This window comes from Octodon degus, unplaced genomic scaffold (assembly GCF_000260255.1).
Source record: "Octodon degus isolate 3935 unplaced genomic scaffold, OctDeg1.0 scaffold00070, whole genome shotgun sequence".
In the NCBI taxonomy this organism is placed as follows: domain Eukaryota; kingdom Metazoa; phylum Chordata; class Mammalia; order Rodentia; family Octodontidae; genus Octodon; species Octodon degus.
Genome location: NW_004524646.1, coordinates 7,429,641 through 7,443,392, shown reverse-complemented (window position 1 = coordinate 7,443,392; position 13,752 = coordinate 7,429,641). Strand labels below are relative to the sequence as shown.

The 13,752-nt window shown below is 36.6% G+C and overlaps 1 protein-coding gene and 1 pseudogene across 2 annotated transcripts in view; one reads left to right on the top strand and one right to left on the bottom strand.

Moving 5' to 3' along the window:
• Window positions 1–1,241: 1,241 nt before the first annotated feature.
• Window positions 1,242–13,752, top strand: part of Dicer1 (dicer 1, ribonuclease III) — a 49,463-nt gene continuing 36,952 nt past the window's right edge. The window contains exons 1-8 of one of the 2 annotated variants that reach the window (XM_004635171.3): window positions 1,242–1,264; window positions 2,950–3,138; window positions 3,774–3,936; window positions 4,715–4,845; window positions 5,838–5,972; window positions 6,577–6,737; window positions 10,430–10,598; window positions 13,249–13,721. In XM_004635171.3, coding sequence (XP_004635228.2) covers window positions 2,995–3,138; window positions 3,774–3,936; window positions 4,715–4,845; window positions 5,838–5,972; window positions 6,577–6,737; window positions 10,430–10,598; window positions 13,249–13,721 — 1,376 coding nt within the window. In that variant the 5' untranslated portion in view covers window positions 1,242–1,264; window positions 2,950–2,994. Of the gene's footprint in view, window positions 1,265–2,949; window positions 3,139–3,773; window positions 3,937–4,714; window positions 4,846–5,837; window positions 5,973–6,576; window positions 6,738–10,429; window positions 10,599–13,248; window positions 13,722–13,752 lie in introns of those variants that run through there. The other variant, XM_023719602.1, reaches the window with a different exon arrangement.
• On the bottom strand, window positions 9,518–9,627 carry LOC111817810 (annotated as a pseudogene).

The following is a 13,752-nucleotide window of genomic DNA, read 5'->3' as shown; positions in this document are numbered from 1 at the left end:
TGAGATACTGATTAGGTGGTACAGTTGTACAGGAGAAAAAGTTCCAGAAACTGAATGATCACCTTGAGCACTCTAGTTAGTCATAATTGTATGTATTGTATACCAGAATTAGCTAAGGAAATAATTCTTAAAACCAGGTAACCGTGTAAAGAGGTAAATGTGTTAATTAGTTTGACTATAATAGTTTACTGTGTATATCAAAGCACACTATTACCTTTAATGCAATTAGTTTAGAAAATCCTGTATGGCACTGTCTTTTAGTAGACGATCCTATCTGAGATAGGTTTTAGTTTAGGTGTCATGCCGCTTTAAGCCATAACATTTTCATAGTTTGTATTCTGTGGTTGTCACCTTTTCCTTGTGTTAATGTACAGTGCTGGAGATTGAACTGAGGGCCTGCACAGTGAGCTGCATCCCCAGCCTTTTGTTACTTTGAGACAGGGTGTGACTAAGTGGGCCAAGTGGATGCAGACTTCTGATATCCTGCCACAACTTCCTGGAGTGCTGAGGTGATAGGTACAGGCCGTTATGCTTGGCTGATACGGACAGCTTTGGAGAATATAACCCTGTCCCTTTAAAAAATAAAAATACTCTTTTCATTTATTTTGTAGACTACTTTCCTGGATTGTTACTGATGTTACCTAGATGAGAAGAAGAGAAGGGGGCGCAGTTGGCCCCCGAGCCACCTGGTTTCTGGACGGAGGGGAAGATGTGTTGACTGCCTGCATTGTTTCCCTCTGTTCTCCCACTTATATTCCCTTTTGTCCTGATGGCATCTTCTCTGATACCTTCCCACTTCTTTGACAGATTTGGATTAGGTTGTTGAGTGAAAAGAAAGAGAACAGGCTTCAGGGCAAACAGTTCTAGACAGTGAGGAGATGTGGTTGTGGAGAGGTAGAAAATGCATCAGGAGAATGGTGGCCAGGCAGGAAAGTGCGTGGAAATGCTTGCCTTAGTCTTGGGCCTTCAGCCTGGCCTACTGACTTCATGAAGTTAAGTTGGACTGATGAGCCTGCAAATCCTGAGGGCCTGAGGACTTTGGAAAAGTAGATGGTCAGGCACAGGATGAAACAGTGGCAGTTGAGGCTTTGGCTCAGTATAAAATGAACATAGCTTCTTACATCCAGGAGAATTATGGCTTGTTAGTTTCTTATAAAGTACTCTATTGCAATTTGCATGCCACTTCCCTATGAGAAAAGTAAGAAGTGTTGCACTCTGATCTGCAGACTGCTTTCCTAAAGGGATCCTCAGGGCCCACAGCAAGGTACTCTAGGCCATTTCTTGCGATGGCACTTTTTAGTAGTTGGATGTTGAGTCTCGTCAACAGAATTAATCTCTAGAATCAGAGTTGAGTATTGTGCCTAGGCATGAAATAGACTCTGTACTGAAGATTTCTTGTTGGATTAGGTAGAATGTCTTAATCATGTTTTGTATGATGGTTATGAATGGAGCATGTCAGGAAGAGTCAGAAAGCTTGTTGCCAGGGAACAAAGTGCTGGATTCTCTGTTTAGTTTCATAGACAGCAGTGAACACCTCAAAGCAGTGTAAAGGAGAAATCCTCCCTGAGGGACACTACGTTTTGCTGGCTGGCCAGGATGCTGGTGGTGGACTTCTATAGGGATTTGAAATCCTAGCCTCCTTTTCTGGCTAGTAATCTTTTAAAAGATCCAATTTTTATTTTTTCATCTTACATAATAGTGTATAAAATATATGAAATATGGAAGAGTGCTTAGATAGCATGAGAAACATTTCGTAAGGTGGCATACTTGAATTTATGTAGGATATAATTTCAAAGATACATAGCTAAATAGTTGGTCAGTGTCCCATTGTGGTAGATTGTTTATTGAGTAAAGCATCTTTTGTGTTTACGGCCGTTTGATAAATGACATAATTAGTTCAAGTGTTCACATAATAGTTCAGGTGTTCACATTTTTCCTACGGTGTATGCACAATGCTAAGGGTGTTCCCATATGTGTCATATTCTATCAGTTATAACATTATAGAATTTATAGAGGGCTGGCCTGATAGCTCAGTGGACTAAAACGCCTGCTTAGCCAGGTCACAGATCGCGCCGGCCCTGCCTTCAGGACACGATTGAGACTGGGTGTAGTGGTACATGCCTATAATCCCTGCACTTGGGAGGCTGAAAACAGGAGAATCACTGTGAGTCCAATCTACATAGTGAGACAATGTAGACCCTGTCCTAAATACAGAAAAAAAAATTATAAAGAGTATATTCATGTATTTACTTTTATATATATATATATATATATATATATTTATATTTAGCCAGACATCTTACTGTGCATATTGTTTCAAAAGCATATTTTAGAGACTTCTATATTAGTCAGTATAGATGCACATTTATAATCTTAAAGATTTAAGGTAGGCTGGGAAGATGGCTCAGTGGCATAAGCACCTGCCTGGCAAGCACAAGGTTCTCAGTTTGATCCATGGTACTGCAAAAGAAAAAACAAAAAAAGCCTCAACTGGGGCCTGGGGAGATAGCTCAGAAGCGCAAGGGCCTGAGTTCAATCCCCAGTTCCACAAAAAAAAAAAAAAAAAAGAAGAAAAAAAAAAGATTTAAGGTATTTCATTAGCTATACATTATTTATCCAGTTTTCTCCTAGTAGATTTATTTATTTTTCTCCTAACAGGTTTTAAAATTCTTGTTTTTAAATAATGCAGCAATGTGTACTCATGTACTTAGACCTTTGTGCAGTTTTCTGATTTTTAAAGACTCTTTTCCAAGTATAGAACTTTGGGGTCAGGTATAGGATGCTTGACTTTTAAAACAGTCCTCTTAGGTTAAATGAAAGCTAAAACAACTCTAGGAAGAGTTTCAAAAGACCTCTGGAAATGTTATTCTGATGTTTCTCTTGTTTCTGTGCTTCCTTTTGTTTTAACCCCGCATGGTTGTGTAATGGTATTCTTTTTCCCTTTTGTAGTAAGCTGTGCTAGAACAAAAATGCAATGAAAGAAACACTGGATGAATGAAAAGCCCTGCTTTGCAACCCCTCAGCATGGCAGGCCTGCAGCTCATGACCCCTGCTTCCTCACCAATGGGTCCTTTCTTTGGACTGCCATGGCAACAAGAAGCAATTCATGATAACATTTATACGCCAAGAAAATATCAGGTACTAATGAAAACACTAATACCAGAGCATTTTTCACTAAAATGGAAAAAATTAGCATATAGTTGACACGACTTATAAAACTCATTTACCCTTTTCCAAGCTTCCCTTTTCTGATTAATTTTCTCATTCAAAACACTTGTTCTTAATAGTCTTTTTCTAACATCTGCTGGGTAATTGATTTGTTAGTACTGTGTGAAGTTTCTTATTTGTTTTCTGCTCTGTAAATTTACTCTTCCTTAATATGTATTTGGGTGTGTCTGTCCTAATGAGCTAGGTAGGAATTGAGATTGGTTCAGTAATACTCAGCTTTGAAAATACAACTGTGAACTGGCAGTACAATTATTGTAAGTTTAGTCATTCATATTCTACAGAAGTATTTTGTTTAAAAAGTAATTCTTAAATGAAATTGTAAGTACCCTTTTAACATGTATTTACAACATAGCTATGTGTAGTAAGCATTTTATTTTTAAGTATTCTTGTGTAAATTTGTAAAAGTTTTTCTCTTTTTTTCTGGGCAAGGTTATTAAAGCAAGATTTTAGAAAATAGTGAAATTTCCTGGTTTAAAATAGAATCCAACTTTCTAAATTTTGTACTCAGGTATGAGTATATAAACTTTTTTCCGCCATATTTCTAGGTTGAACTGCTCGAAGCAGCTCTGGATCGTAATACCATCGTCTGTTTAAACACTGGCTCAGGGAAGACATTTATTGCAGTACTACTCACGAAAGAGCTGTCCTACCAGATCAGGGGAGACTTCAGCCGAAATGGGAAAAGAACTGTTTTCTTGGTCAACTCTGGTAATAAAAAATTATTTTATCAAGTTGTATGGAGGAAATTGGATGAGATTTTATGTTTAAGGAGATTGTCTCAGTGGATATTAAGTTATTAAAAGTGAAGAGTTAGACAAATACAGTAATATGCTTTTCAAACTCTGATTCTGCATTTCTTTTGAATGAATTACTTTAGGAACATAATATAATGTAAGTTATTTTTCTTGTTGATTTTTCAGTTTGTGCTTTATTAGGAGATGTATACCTTTTTGACTTACAATTTTGTGAAAGAAAATTATACACCTACTAAAAATAGGTTATTCAGTAAGTTCAAAATACGGATTTTTATATTTAGGATTGTACATTGAAGTAAAAAGCAAAACGTGAAGCTAAGCTGATAGGTTCTTTTTATATAACCATGTCAGTCCTTCTCCTTTTTGTAGATTGGTTCAGCATAACTACTTGAAATACATATGAGATGGTCTCATTTCTTGGTGACATAATCTGGTTTTACTGAGGGAAGCAGGAGGGGTGGATCTGCAGTGGCTGCCTTTCCAGCCTGGAAGGGTTGCCTTAGATGGTGTAAGGTTCTTTGGAGTGAGTGACAAAAGGTCACATGGCAAGTCTTGTACATGCATTTTGGAGGATGGCTTTGGAACTGTGATTTTAAATTGGCTGTTTAAACAGCGAGGGGTTAGGTGTAAGAGTTACAAGGGTTTTTATAACTGTCTTAATCATTAGTTATCCATACAGCCAACTAGGCATGACTTCTCATATTCACATGGAGTGTTGTATTTGTAATCAGCGAACCAGGTTGCTCAACAAGTGTCAGCTGTCAGAATTCACTCCGATCTCAAGGTTGGGGAGTACTCAAACCTAGAAGTAAATGCATCTTGGACAAAAGAGAGATGGAACCAAGAGTTTACTAAGCACCAGGTAAGACTTGGAGAGAAATTTTCACTTTATAAATCATACAAGTCCTTGACTTGGTTTGTAAGATGACCTGTAGCTTTGGTTATCTCAGTGAATAGGTTAAGCAACTCAAGGTTCCTGCTCTTTTTCAGCTCAGAGACTATCCTTATGTGCTCTTTTTTGTTTGAATATCAACTAAATTACTGACTTTCCTTGCTTTTAATCTTTAGGGAAAAAACCCAACATTCATGATTATTTACTAAGCATAAGTTCCTACAACTATTTCCAACTTGCAGATAATCTGCTTTCAGAAAATTTACTCTTGAGTTAAATATATTGAAACTCAAGCAGTTTCTTTGCTGAAGTCTTTGGATATTTGATGCAAATTCCCTCTAACTTCCATTTCTCTATATAGGCAGCATATTCTTATTTGTGGTACTGGGAGATACAATTGCTAGGAGCTGCTTCCTACTAATTTTAAACAGGTTGGAGTCTATTAGTATTGCTCACATATTGGGATAAATCCTCATAAATAAAGCACTTAAGTGGCCACAGAATGATAGGCTGTGAAAAGAATATTCAGTCATCCAGAAAATGTTGCCAGTTCGGGGGGTGAGGGGGGGGAGAATGTAAAAGCAGTGAATGGTTTTGTGATTTGACTAAATTAATTGGTCTCATCAGTCAAAATATGGCCTGAAGTAGGTTTAGTAGACTTATTGTAATGAAATGTTCTCCCTTATCCAGAATTGTTTACTCATAGTCTTTTCCCATGCTTCCTTAGTTCTTGGTTCCAGGTTATGAAAGTCTAGGTTGTGATGGCAAACTTTTTGGAGCTTTGATTGATAGCACATATGCTATAGCTTCACCCCCACTGGTCTGTGCATTTAGATGTTTTCTTTTAATTTTGACTAAATTTCTTAATCCTCTCCTATGATACAATGACTCTGTGATTGATCTCATAGAAGTATATCCAGCTGCTAAGTAGCATGGTTGTACTGATGCTAGTTTCATTTTAGGTTCTCATTATGACTTGCTCTGTCGCCTTGAATGTTTTGAAAAATGAGTACTTATCACTATCAGACATTAATCTTCTGGTATTTGATGAATGTCATCTTGCAATTCTAGACCACCCCTATCGAGAAATTATGAAGGTAGGTTTTTAGACTTGACCTTAACAATTCAAGGTAAATTACAGAGAATGCAATTTTCTTTTAAGATGTGAAAGGCAATACAATTAATTATCAATATTTGAAACTCAGTTCTAGTGTATGGATGAATGAACAAATGGGTATTAATGTTTATTTAACTCAAAGTTTTTAAATATGAGTGGTATATACCGACGTTTTGTAGCATATCTACATTTGCCTTTTGAAGATCTTTTAAAGAAACTTGTGGAGCTGGGGGTGATGGTGCACATCTGTAGTTCCAGCACTCAGAAGGCTGAGGCAGGAGCATCACTTTGAGTTCAAGACCAGCCTGGGCTACAAAGTGAGCTCAAGGCTAGCCTGAACTGCATACAAGACCCTGTCTCAAAAAAGACACCCCCCCCCGCAAAAAAAAAACAAAAAACAAAACAACCAAAAAAACCCCAAACTTGTCTACTTCTGTAATATTATGTAATCCTTGGTATATTGATGGTTCCATTAAACAATCAATTTTTAGTGTTAGTGATTTTGATGTGCTTTAATATGGCAGTGTCTCTGTTACAACCTTGAAAAATAAAGTCTTTATTGTCAGTATCTTTCATTATGTTAGCTCTGTGAAAATTGTCCGTCATGTCCTCGCATTTTGGGACTAACTGCTTCCATTTTAAATGGGAAATGTGATCCAGAAGAATTAGAGGAAAAGATTCAGAAACTGGAGAAAATTCTTAAGAGTAATGCAGAAACTGCAACTGACCTGGTGGTCTTAGACAGGTAAGTGGTTCTGATAGGCATGGCTTGTATAAGACTAGTTGTAACTAATGTTAAACTTGCGATTTCTTTTTTTTTTTTATTTTTTCTTCTGGAACTGGGGATTGAAATCAGGCCCTTGTGCTTGTCAGGCAACTTGCATTTTCTTTTGTAGTGCCTTAGAGATACCTGTCTAAGCGAACAGTGACTGGTAAAAAGATTTAATAGGTCCTTAAAAGTATGTTACCAGCAGATACAAGAATCCAGTCTTGTTTCAGAGAGCAGCAGACAAGGCATTTCTACCTTGACAGATTATATTGCAAATGTCAGCTCCTCTTATTTCCTGATCTTTGCTGAGAATAAAGACATTAATAGTAAATTTGGGTTCTTTTCTGTCAGTGTGCATGCTTTGTTATTCTGGCCTAGATGTTGCCTATGATGTTTTGAAAGAACGTTAATTTATTTAGCAAATTTAGCAATATACTTTGGAATATCATTTTCTACTGTTTTGAGGGTGCAGATTTCTGAGGAAAACACTTTATAACTTTTAGACTTGTCTCTTCTTTAGGAAGTTTCAATTTTGAGTTTCAGTAATTTACACATGGAAATACACTGCTTACCATGTTACTGATTTGCTTAAGTTGAGGCAAGCGACTGGAGCCTATGTTTGTCAGAGGGAATCTGATCTTTAAGTAAAGGTACTAATTCAGTTTATGTCAAAATAGTGTATAATTTTTTTTTAAGTAGTATAGCCTTAAAAAAACCTAAAGATTACCAAGTGGTGGTTCGCAGGAACAAGTAGAGAAGACTGACTGGTCAGGCTGTAGAGTTGAGTGACATGGACCTGATCACTGCTCTACCAATTCTAAGGGGTGTAACCTCAGGCGAGTTACCTCCCTGAACCAAGTGGCACTACAGTTGTTTCAGAGGGTCTTTTGATGGTCAGTTACATGGAGGGGTAGAAAATGCCTTGTAGTGCACCTGACAGTGAGGAGACATTTGGGAAATTTTCTTCATGGAGTGAGAAAAGGTAACAGATCCATCCAATTTAGATATCCCAATGCCATATGAAATAAAAATCTTAAAGCCTTTGTGACATGCTACTTTTGGCTTCCCTGAGTCAACACGAGTTACGGTGTAGAAGTTAGAAGGCTATGCCTGGGCTTTTCTCTGGCCTGAGTTTGTGTGGCCTGTACTAGTAGAAGTCTTTAGGAAAAGTACAGCTGTTAGAGCATTTGAAGAATTAATTGCTTAGGGACTGGGGAGATAGGCCAGCAGTGCGGTGCCAGGGGCAAGGGCCTAAATTTGATTCCTCGTGCAGAAAAAAAAAAAAAAAGAATTAACTGCCAGGTAATCTTTTGGATGAAGCATTACCTGGTTGTCACTATGACACTCTAGTTAAGTACAAAACCTAGTTTGGGTTATGAAAAATGAAAACTATAGTATTAAATATGTTCTTGCTATTTTTCTTCATTAAAATTACCACATGTGCTTTTAGGGTATGTAATAATGTGTAGTGCTTTTCTGGTTATTTCATTTTGTGGCAGGAATGACATCACAAGTGATTGAAGGCTGAGGAGTTTTCCATAGGAGGACACATTAAAAATGAAATTGACTTTGCAAATTTTAAAGATTTTTGACAAGCCGGGTATGGTGGTGCATGCCTGTAATCCCAGCACTTGGGAGGCTCGAGGATTGTTGGGAGTTTGAGATCAGTTGAGCTACAAAGTGAGTTCAAGGCCAGCCTGAACTGCATAGGAAGACCGTCTCAAAAAAGACCAAAAAAAAAAAAAGGGAAAAAGAAAAAAACCCAAAAAGATTTTAGACAGTACAGAAACAATACAGTGTATTTAATGACAAAACATGCCTCTGGCTACTACATTGCTGTTTACACTTTTTAAAATAATTAATTGAATTTCTGGAGTCTTTGGAACATTTTGTGATTTTCATGCTTGGCTGATGCCTAAAGGGACAAAACTTGAAAATCTACATCTAAAAACTGAGACAAACCCCCCTGAGATAATAATCAAATGCATCAACACTGTTCTTTGAACATGGGTCTTATGGGGCTGTCCTTTGCAAACTAACAGACGCCATGGCATTGATGAGAGTGTCTCTCTAGGAAAGCTCTGCCTGTTGGCCCAAGAGGAAACCTATGTAGATGGACCTTAGGTTGTAGTGAGATTCTAAAAAGTGGGCAAGCAGTGGGATAAGTGAAAGACAGGGCTGAGTTCGTTATACAGACTCACTAGCTGTCTTTGCACTCCCTGAGCTCCCCTGTGTGAGGGTTAACACCGAGTGTGTGCAGGTCCCTGGCATGCTGCTTGCAGGTAGTAGATACCCAATTTTACTCTGTTCTTTGCACTCTTCTTTCTTTTCTTTAGAAAATATCTTGTGAGCAATTCTTTAGTTTAATTTATTTTTTTAATAGATTGTAAATTGAAAATAAATTATTTACAAACATAAATGAATATAACAATAAAAATTGTCCAAAATAAAAATGAAGAAAGAATTTACAGATCAGTCATAATAGTTTACTGTGTCAAAACCAAGAAACTTATATTCATATAATTAGAATTCTCAAAGTAGAAAGGAGTAGGCAAGAAATACTTAAAGATTTAAAATTTCTGAATTTAGTTGAACTTATAATACTGCATTTCCAAGAAAATGAACCTTTTGCACAATATATTTAAATAAAATCATACCAAGATACACAAAAATGAAATTGTTTAAAACTTATTGTAAAGAAAAAAATCATTAAAGCATATACATAAAAAATATTAGCTATGGAAGAACAAAATTAAATAGCATCTTATTTCACAAATATATTGTCCTTGGATAGAGGACGTATCAGATATTAAACTTATAAGAACAGATACTGCACTTGATCTTAGCCAAAAGGCTGAGAAGCAGTAGTACTTTAATGATTTACCAGAAAAGCTATATATTTTCTGTGGAGAAATTTAGTAACACTGAAAGAATAAATATCTAATATCCCACCCCACTGCTGACATTTTGGGATATTATCTTAGCATTTCTTTCTTTTTTTAAAAATTTTTTTTATTTTTATGTATTTAGTACAGAGTCTGCATGGTCTCACTACACAGATCGGACTTGTAGTGATCCTCCAGTTTTCAGTCTCCCAAGTGCTGGAATTACAGGCATGTGCCGCCACGCCCAGTCTCAATCGCTGACTCAGCACATCCCATGTGGTGGAGCTGGCATGGTACTCTGGGACAAACCTTGGTCCCTGTGTCTGCTGCACTGTCTGGGTGGCCCCTTCTTTTGTTTGTTTTTTGAAAAACAGTTTTAATGTATTTTCACCATTGCAATGTTATTTTAAGTATTATCCTTAAATTGTATTTTGAAGAGTAAAAACAAATAGAAACAAAGACAGAAAAGGGGTGACATACAAGAATATGTGTTATACAGATTTTCAAAATAAGAATAGCAAATTAACAGTGGTAGTTCTATTACTTATTTTATTGTCAGATCTGTAGCTCAGATTAACATTAATAGTTATGCAAGATTGGATAAAAAATTGAATATTAACACTTTCAATAAACCTTAATTTTTTTCTTTTTTACTTTAAAAAATTTATTTTGAAGAGTATAATAATAATTAAGATACTAGAAATGGTACAAATTAGCGGTTAGGATTCTTGATTTTCACCATTGCAATATTAATGACTTTTTTTTTTGTTTCTGATCCTAAAGATATACTTCTCAGCCATGTGAGATTGTGGTAGATTGTGGACCGTTTACAGACAGAAGTGGGCTTTATGAAAGACTGCTGACGGAGTTAGAAGAAGCACTTAATTTTATCAATGACTGTAATATATCTGTACATGCAAAAGAAAGAGATTCTACTTTAATTTCTAAACAGGTAACCATATGGAAAGTATAATAGTGTTTTTGTGTGTTTTTATTTTTATATTTTAGGGAAGGGTCTACAGGGTTTTCAGGGTCTCACTACTAGATTGGATTGTAGTGATCCACCTGTTTACAGCCTCCCCAGTGCTGGGATTACAGGCACGCGCCCCCATGCTGTCTCAGTGGCTGTTTTAGTGCACTCTGGGGGCAGGCCCAGGGATCGGATCCCCGGCCCCTGTGCCTGCTTGTAGGCATTTTTTTTTTTTTAAACATTTATTTATTTATTTATTTATTTATTTTGTGTGTGTGTGTGGCCAGCTCCGCCCACCAGGGGGCGGGGCTGGCTGGCATGTGGTGCTGGGGGATTGAACCGCGGTCACTGTGCTTTGCTTAGCTTAGCTTGTTCTAAGTAGGTGTTTTAGACCACTGAGCCATCTCACCAGCCCCTGCTTGTAGGCATTTTAATCCACTGAGCTATTAGGCTGGCCCCTGTTTATTGTTAATATTGAAATAGAATAACCTTTGTTTTTTTTTTTTTTCCACATGTAATTTTATTTGATGTTCCTTATGCTCACATAACGTTCTTTTCTACAGAACTGTATTTTTTTTAAATTTTTTTCATAATTTTATTGATAAATACAAAAGAGAGAGTTTCAAATCAAATTGGTAGGACAGTTTCAATAATTAACACATTGCATACATTCTTCCCAGTGGTTAATGGCTGTACAAGATGCGGACATGATATTCAATAATTAACACAATGCATACATTCCTCTCAGTGGTTAATTGCTGTACAAGATGCGGACAAGATATCCTATCTACAAACACCATTAGAACAAATCCCTCTATTCATTATAAGACTGGAACTATGTATCCTATGCAATTTGAATATACAAATACAAAATGGACATTCATCTGTATAAACTTTTTTGTTAAGTACCGTTACTTGAATATTTTTTTTCTTTTCAAAGTTTTATTGATAAACATATAGCAATGAGACAGTTTCAAATCAAATCGAAAGTACAGTTTCAACAAATAATACACTGCATATATCCTTCTTAGTAGTTAATTGCTGTACAAGATGCAGATTTGTGATCCTACTTACAAACACCATTAGAAAAAATCATTCCATTCATTAAGAGAATGCAACTATATATCTATCCCGACCACTTTGAATACACAGATACAAAATGGACATTCATAGTTATACCCCAATTTTTTTTTAAGTTCCGTTGTTGAATATTATAGGTGTGTAAACTCAGCAAAACATTCTAAAAGAGTCCAGTAGCCCACAATAGCATAGGGTCTTCTGTTTAACTGGCAATGTCAGAAATTATTGACCTGAGTCCCCCACAGCTCAACATAACAACATGGCTTTACTTCCTATATTTCATCTTCATACTTTTCTACTGGATGGTTAAGACCAAGGTAAAGCAGGACCTGTGCAACAAGAGTTGTAGCTTTTTGGTCTGAGAAGGTCAGTGAAATGCCCTCAGGATTTATCCTGAGATCCTGTACCTCAGATTGTAGAACCTTTATGTTTTAGTTTAAGACCTTATTTTTTTATTTCCTTGGAGGTTTTTCATTAAATATGTAGTAGATTAAAGGTTAAGTTTACTTGATATCCGTATTTTTAAGTAAGCCCTTCCTTAAGGAGAGGAATTAGGATTTATGTCATTGTTTTTGTGGGAGGAATGAGTCCTTTTGCTGTGTTTTTGATGCAACGAGAGCACGTGGACTTGAGTCTTTCCTGCTCCCGGGTGTGTAACTGTACATGAGTCTCCCGGCCCTTGTGGATCCAGCTTGAGAAGAGAGTTTTAGGGAGTTCGCAGGTGCTTTTGGATGTCAGCACTGTATTGAATGTGATTCTTCATTCTGTTCTTGCTGATTTTTTTCTAGAGTAGCAATGCCCAGTATTTCTCACCTTTTGCATTCTTGCTAAGTCCATGTTATATCCTTTGCTAGAATGTAGACCAGCAGTTTGTACATCTTGGATGTAGAGTCATGTGGCATTCTGGGCAGGCTCCAAGATCATAATCTGGATTTGGCTTAGATTTTAAGCATGAGAAACCTTGCCTCTAGTGGTACAGTTTTCATTGAAATAATGATAGAAGACAGTTATACAGGTTTCAAATACTAACCTTTGGAGATATAGTACAGGCTGCAGACAGTCAGAATTCATTCATAGTTCCTAGTCTTACTCTATAATATTGATAATAATATCTATCTAATCCATCTAAACTAGGAGATGTTATAAAGTTTAAGGAAAATCATATTCTTTCCAGAAGAACAGGAATTGCCAAAGTAAAATTGGTCTGTTAACATAGTGTTTTTGCATAATTTGGCAGGAAGTAAATGGCTTAGTTGAGTTCTCACTAATCACAGATGTAAAATTAAGTATTAGGTCTTATAAATCTTATACAACTGTTTTTTTTTTTTTTTTTCTATTGGATTATTGCTGGGAATAAAAGAGGTGATTCTAGGCATAGACATGTGAAACAGCAGAGGCAGAGAAGACCACTGATCCCCCCAGGTTAGGGTTACTTTGGTGGGGTAAAATGATTTTGAAGGGGCAGTTTGGGGACATTTAAGTACCTACTACATACCATGTGAAAATGCTGCATGATTACTGTCTAGTATTTGGCTTCTTGTTTTTCTTGTAGATTCTATCAGACTGTCGTGCAGTGTTGGTAGTTCTGGGACCCTGGTGTGCAGATAAAGTAGCTGGAATGATGGTAAGAGAACTTCAGAAATATATCAAACATGAGCAAGAGGAGCTGCACAGGAAATTTTTATTGTTTACAGACACTTTTCTAAGGAAAATACATGCACTATGTGAAGAGCACTTCTCACCTGCCTCACTTGACCTGAAATTTGTAACTCCCAAAGTAATAAAACTGCTTGAAATCTTGCGCAAATATAAACCATATGAGCGACAGCAGTTTGAAAGTGTTGAGTGGTATAATAATAGGAATCAGGATAATTATGTGTCTTGGAGTGATTCTGAGGATGAGGATGAGGATGAAGAAATTGAAGAAAAAGAAAAGCCAGAGACAAATTTTCCTTCTCCATTTACCAATATTTTATGTGGAATTATTTTTGTGGAAAGAAGATATACAGCAGTTGTCCTGAACAGGTAAATCTCTCAGGTTTACATCTGTTTCCGA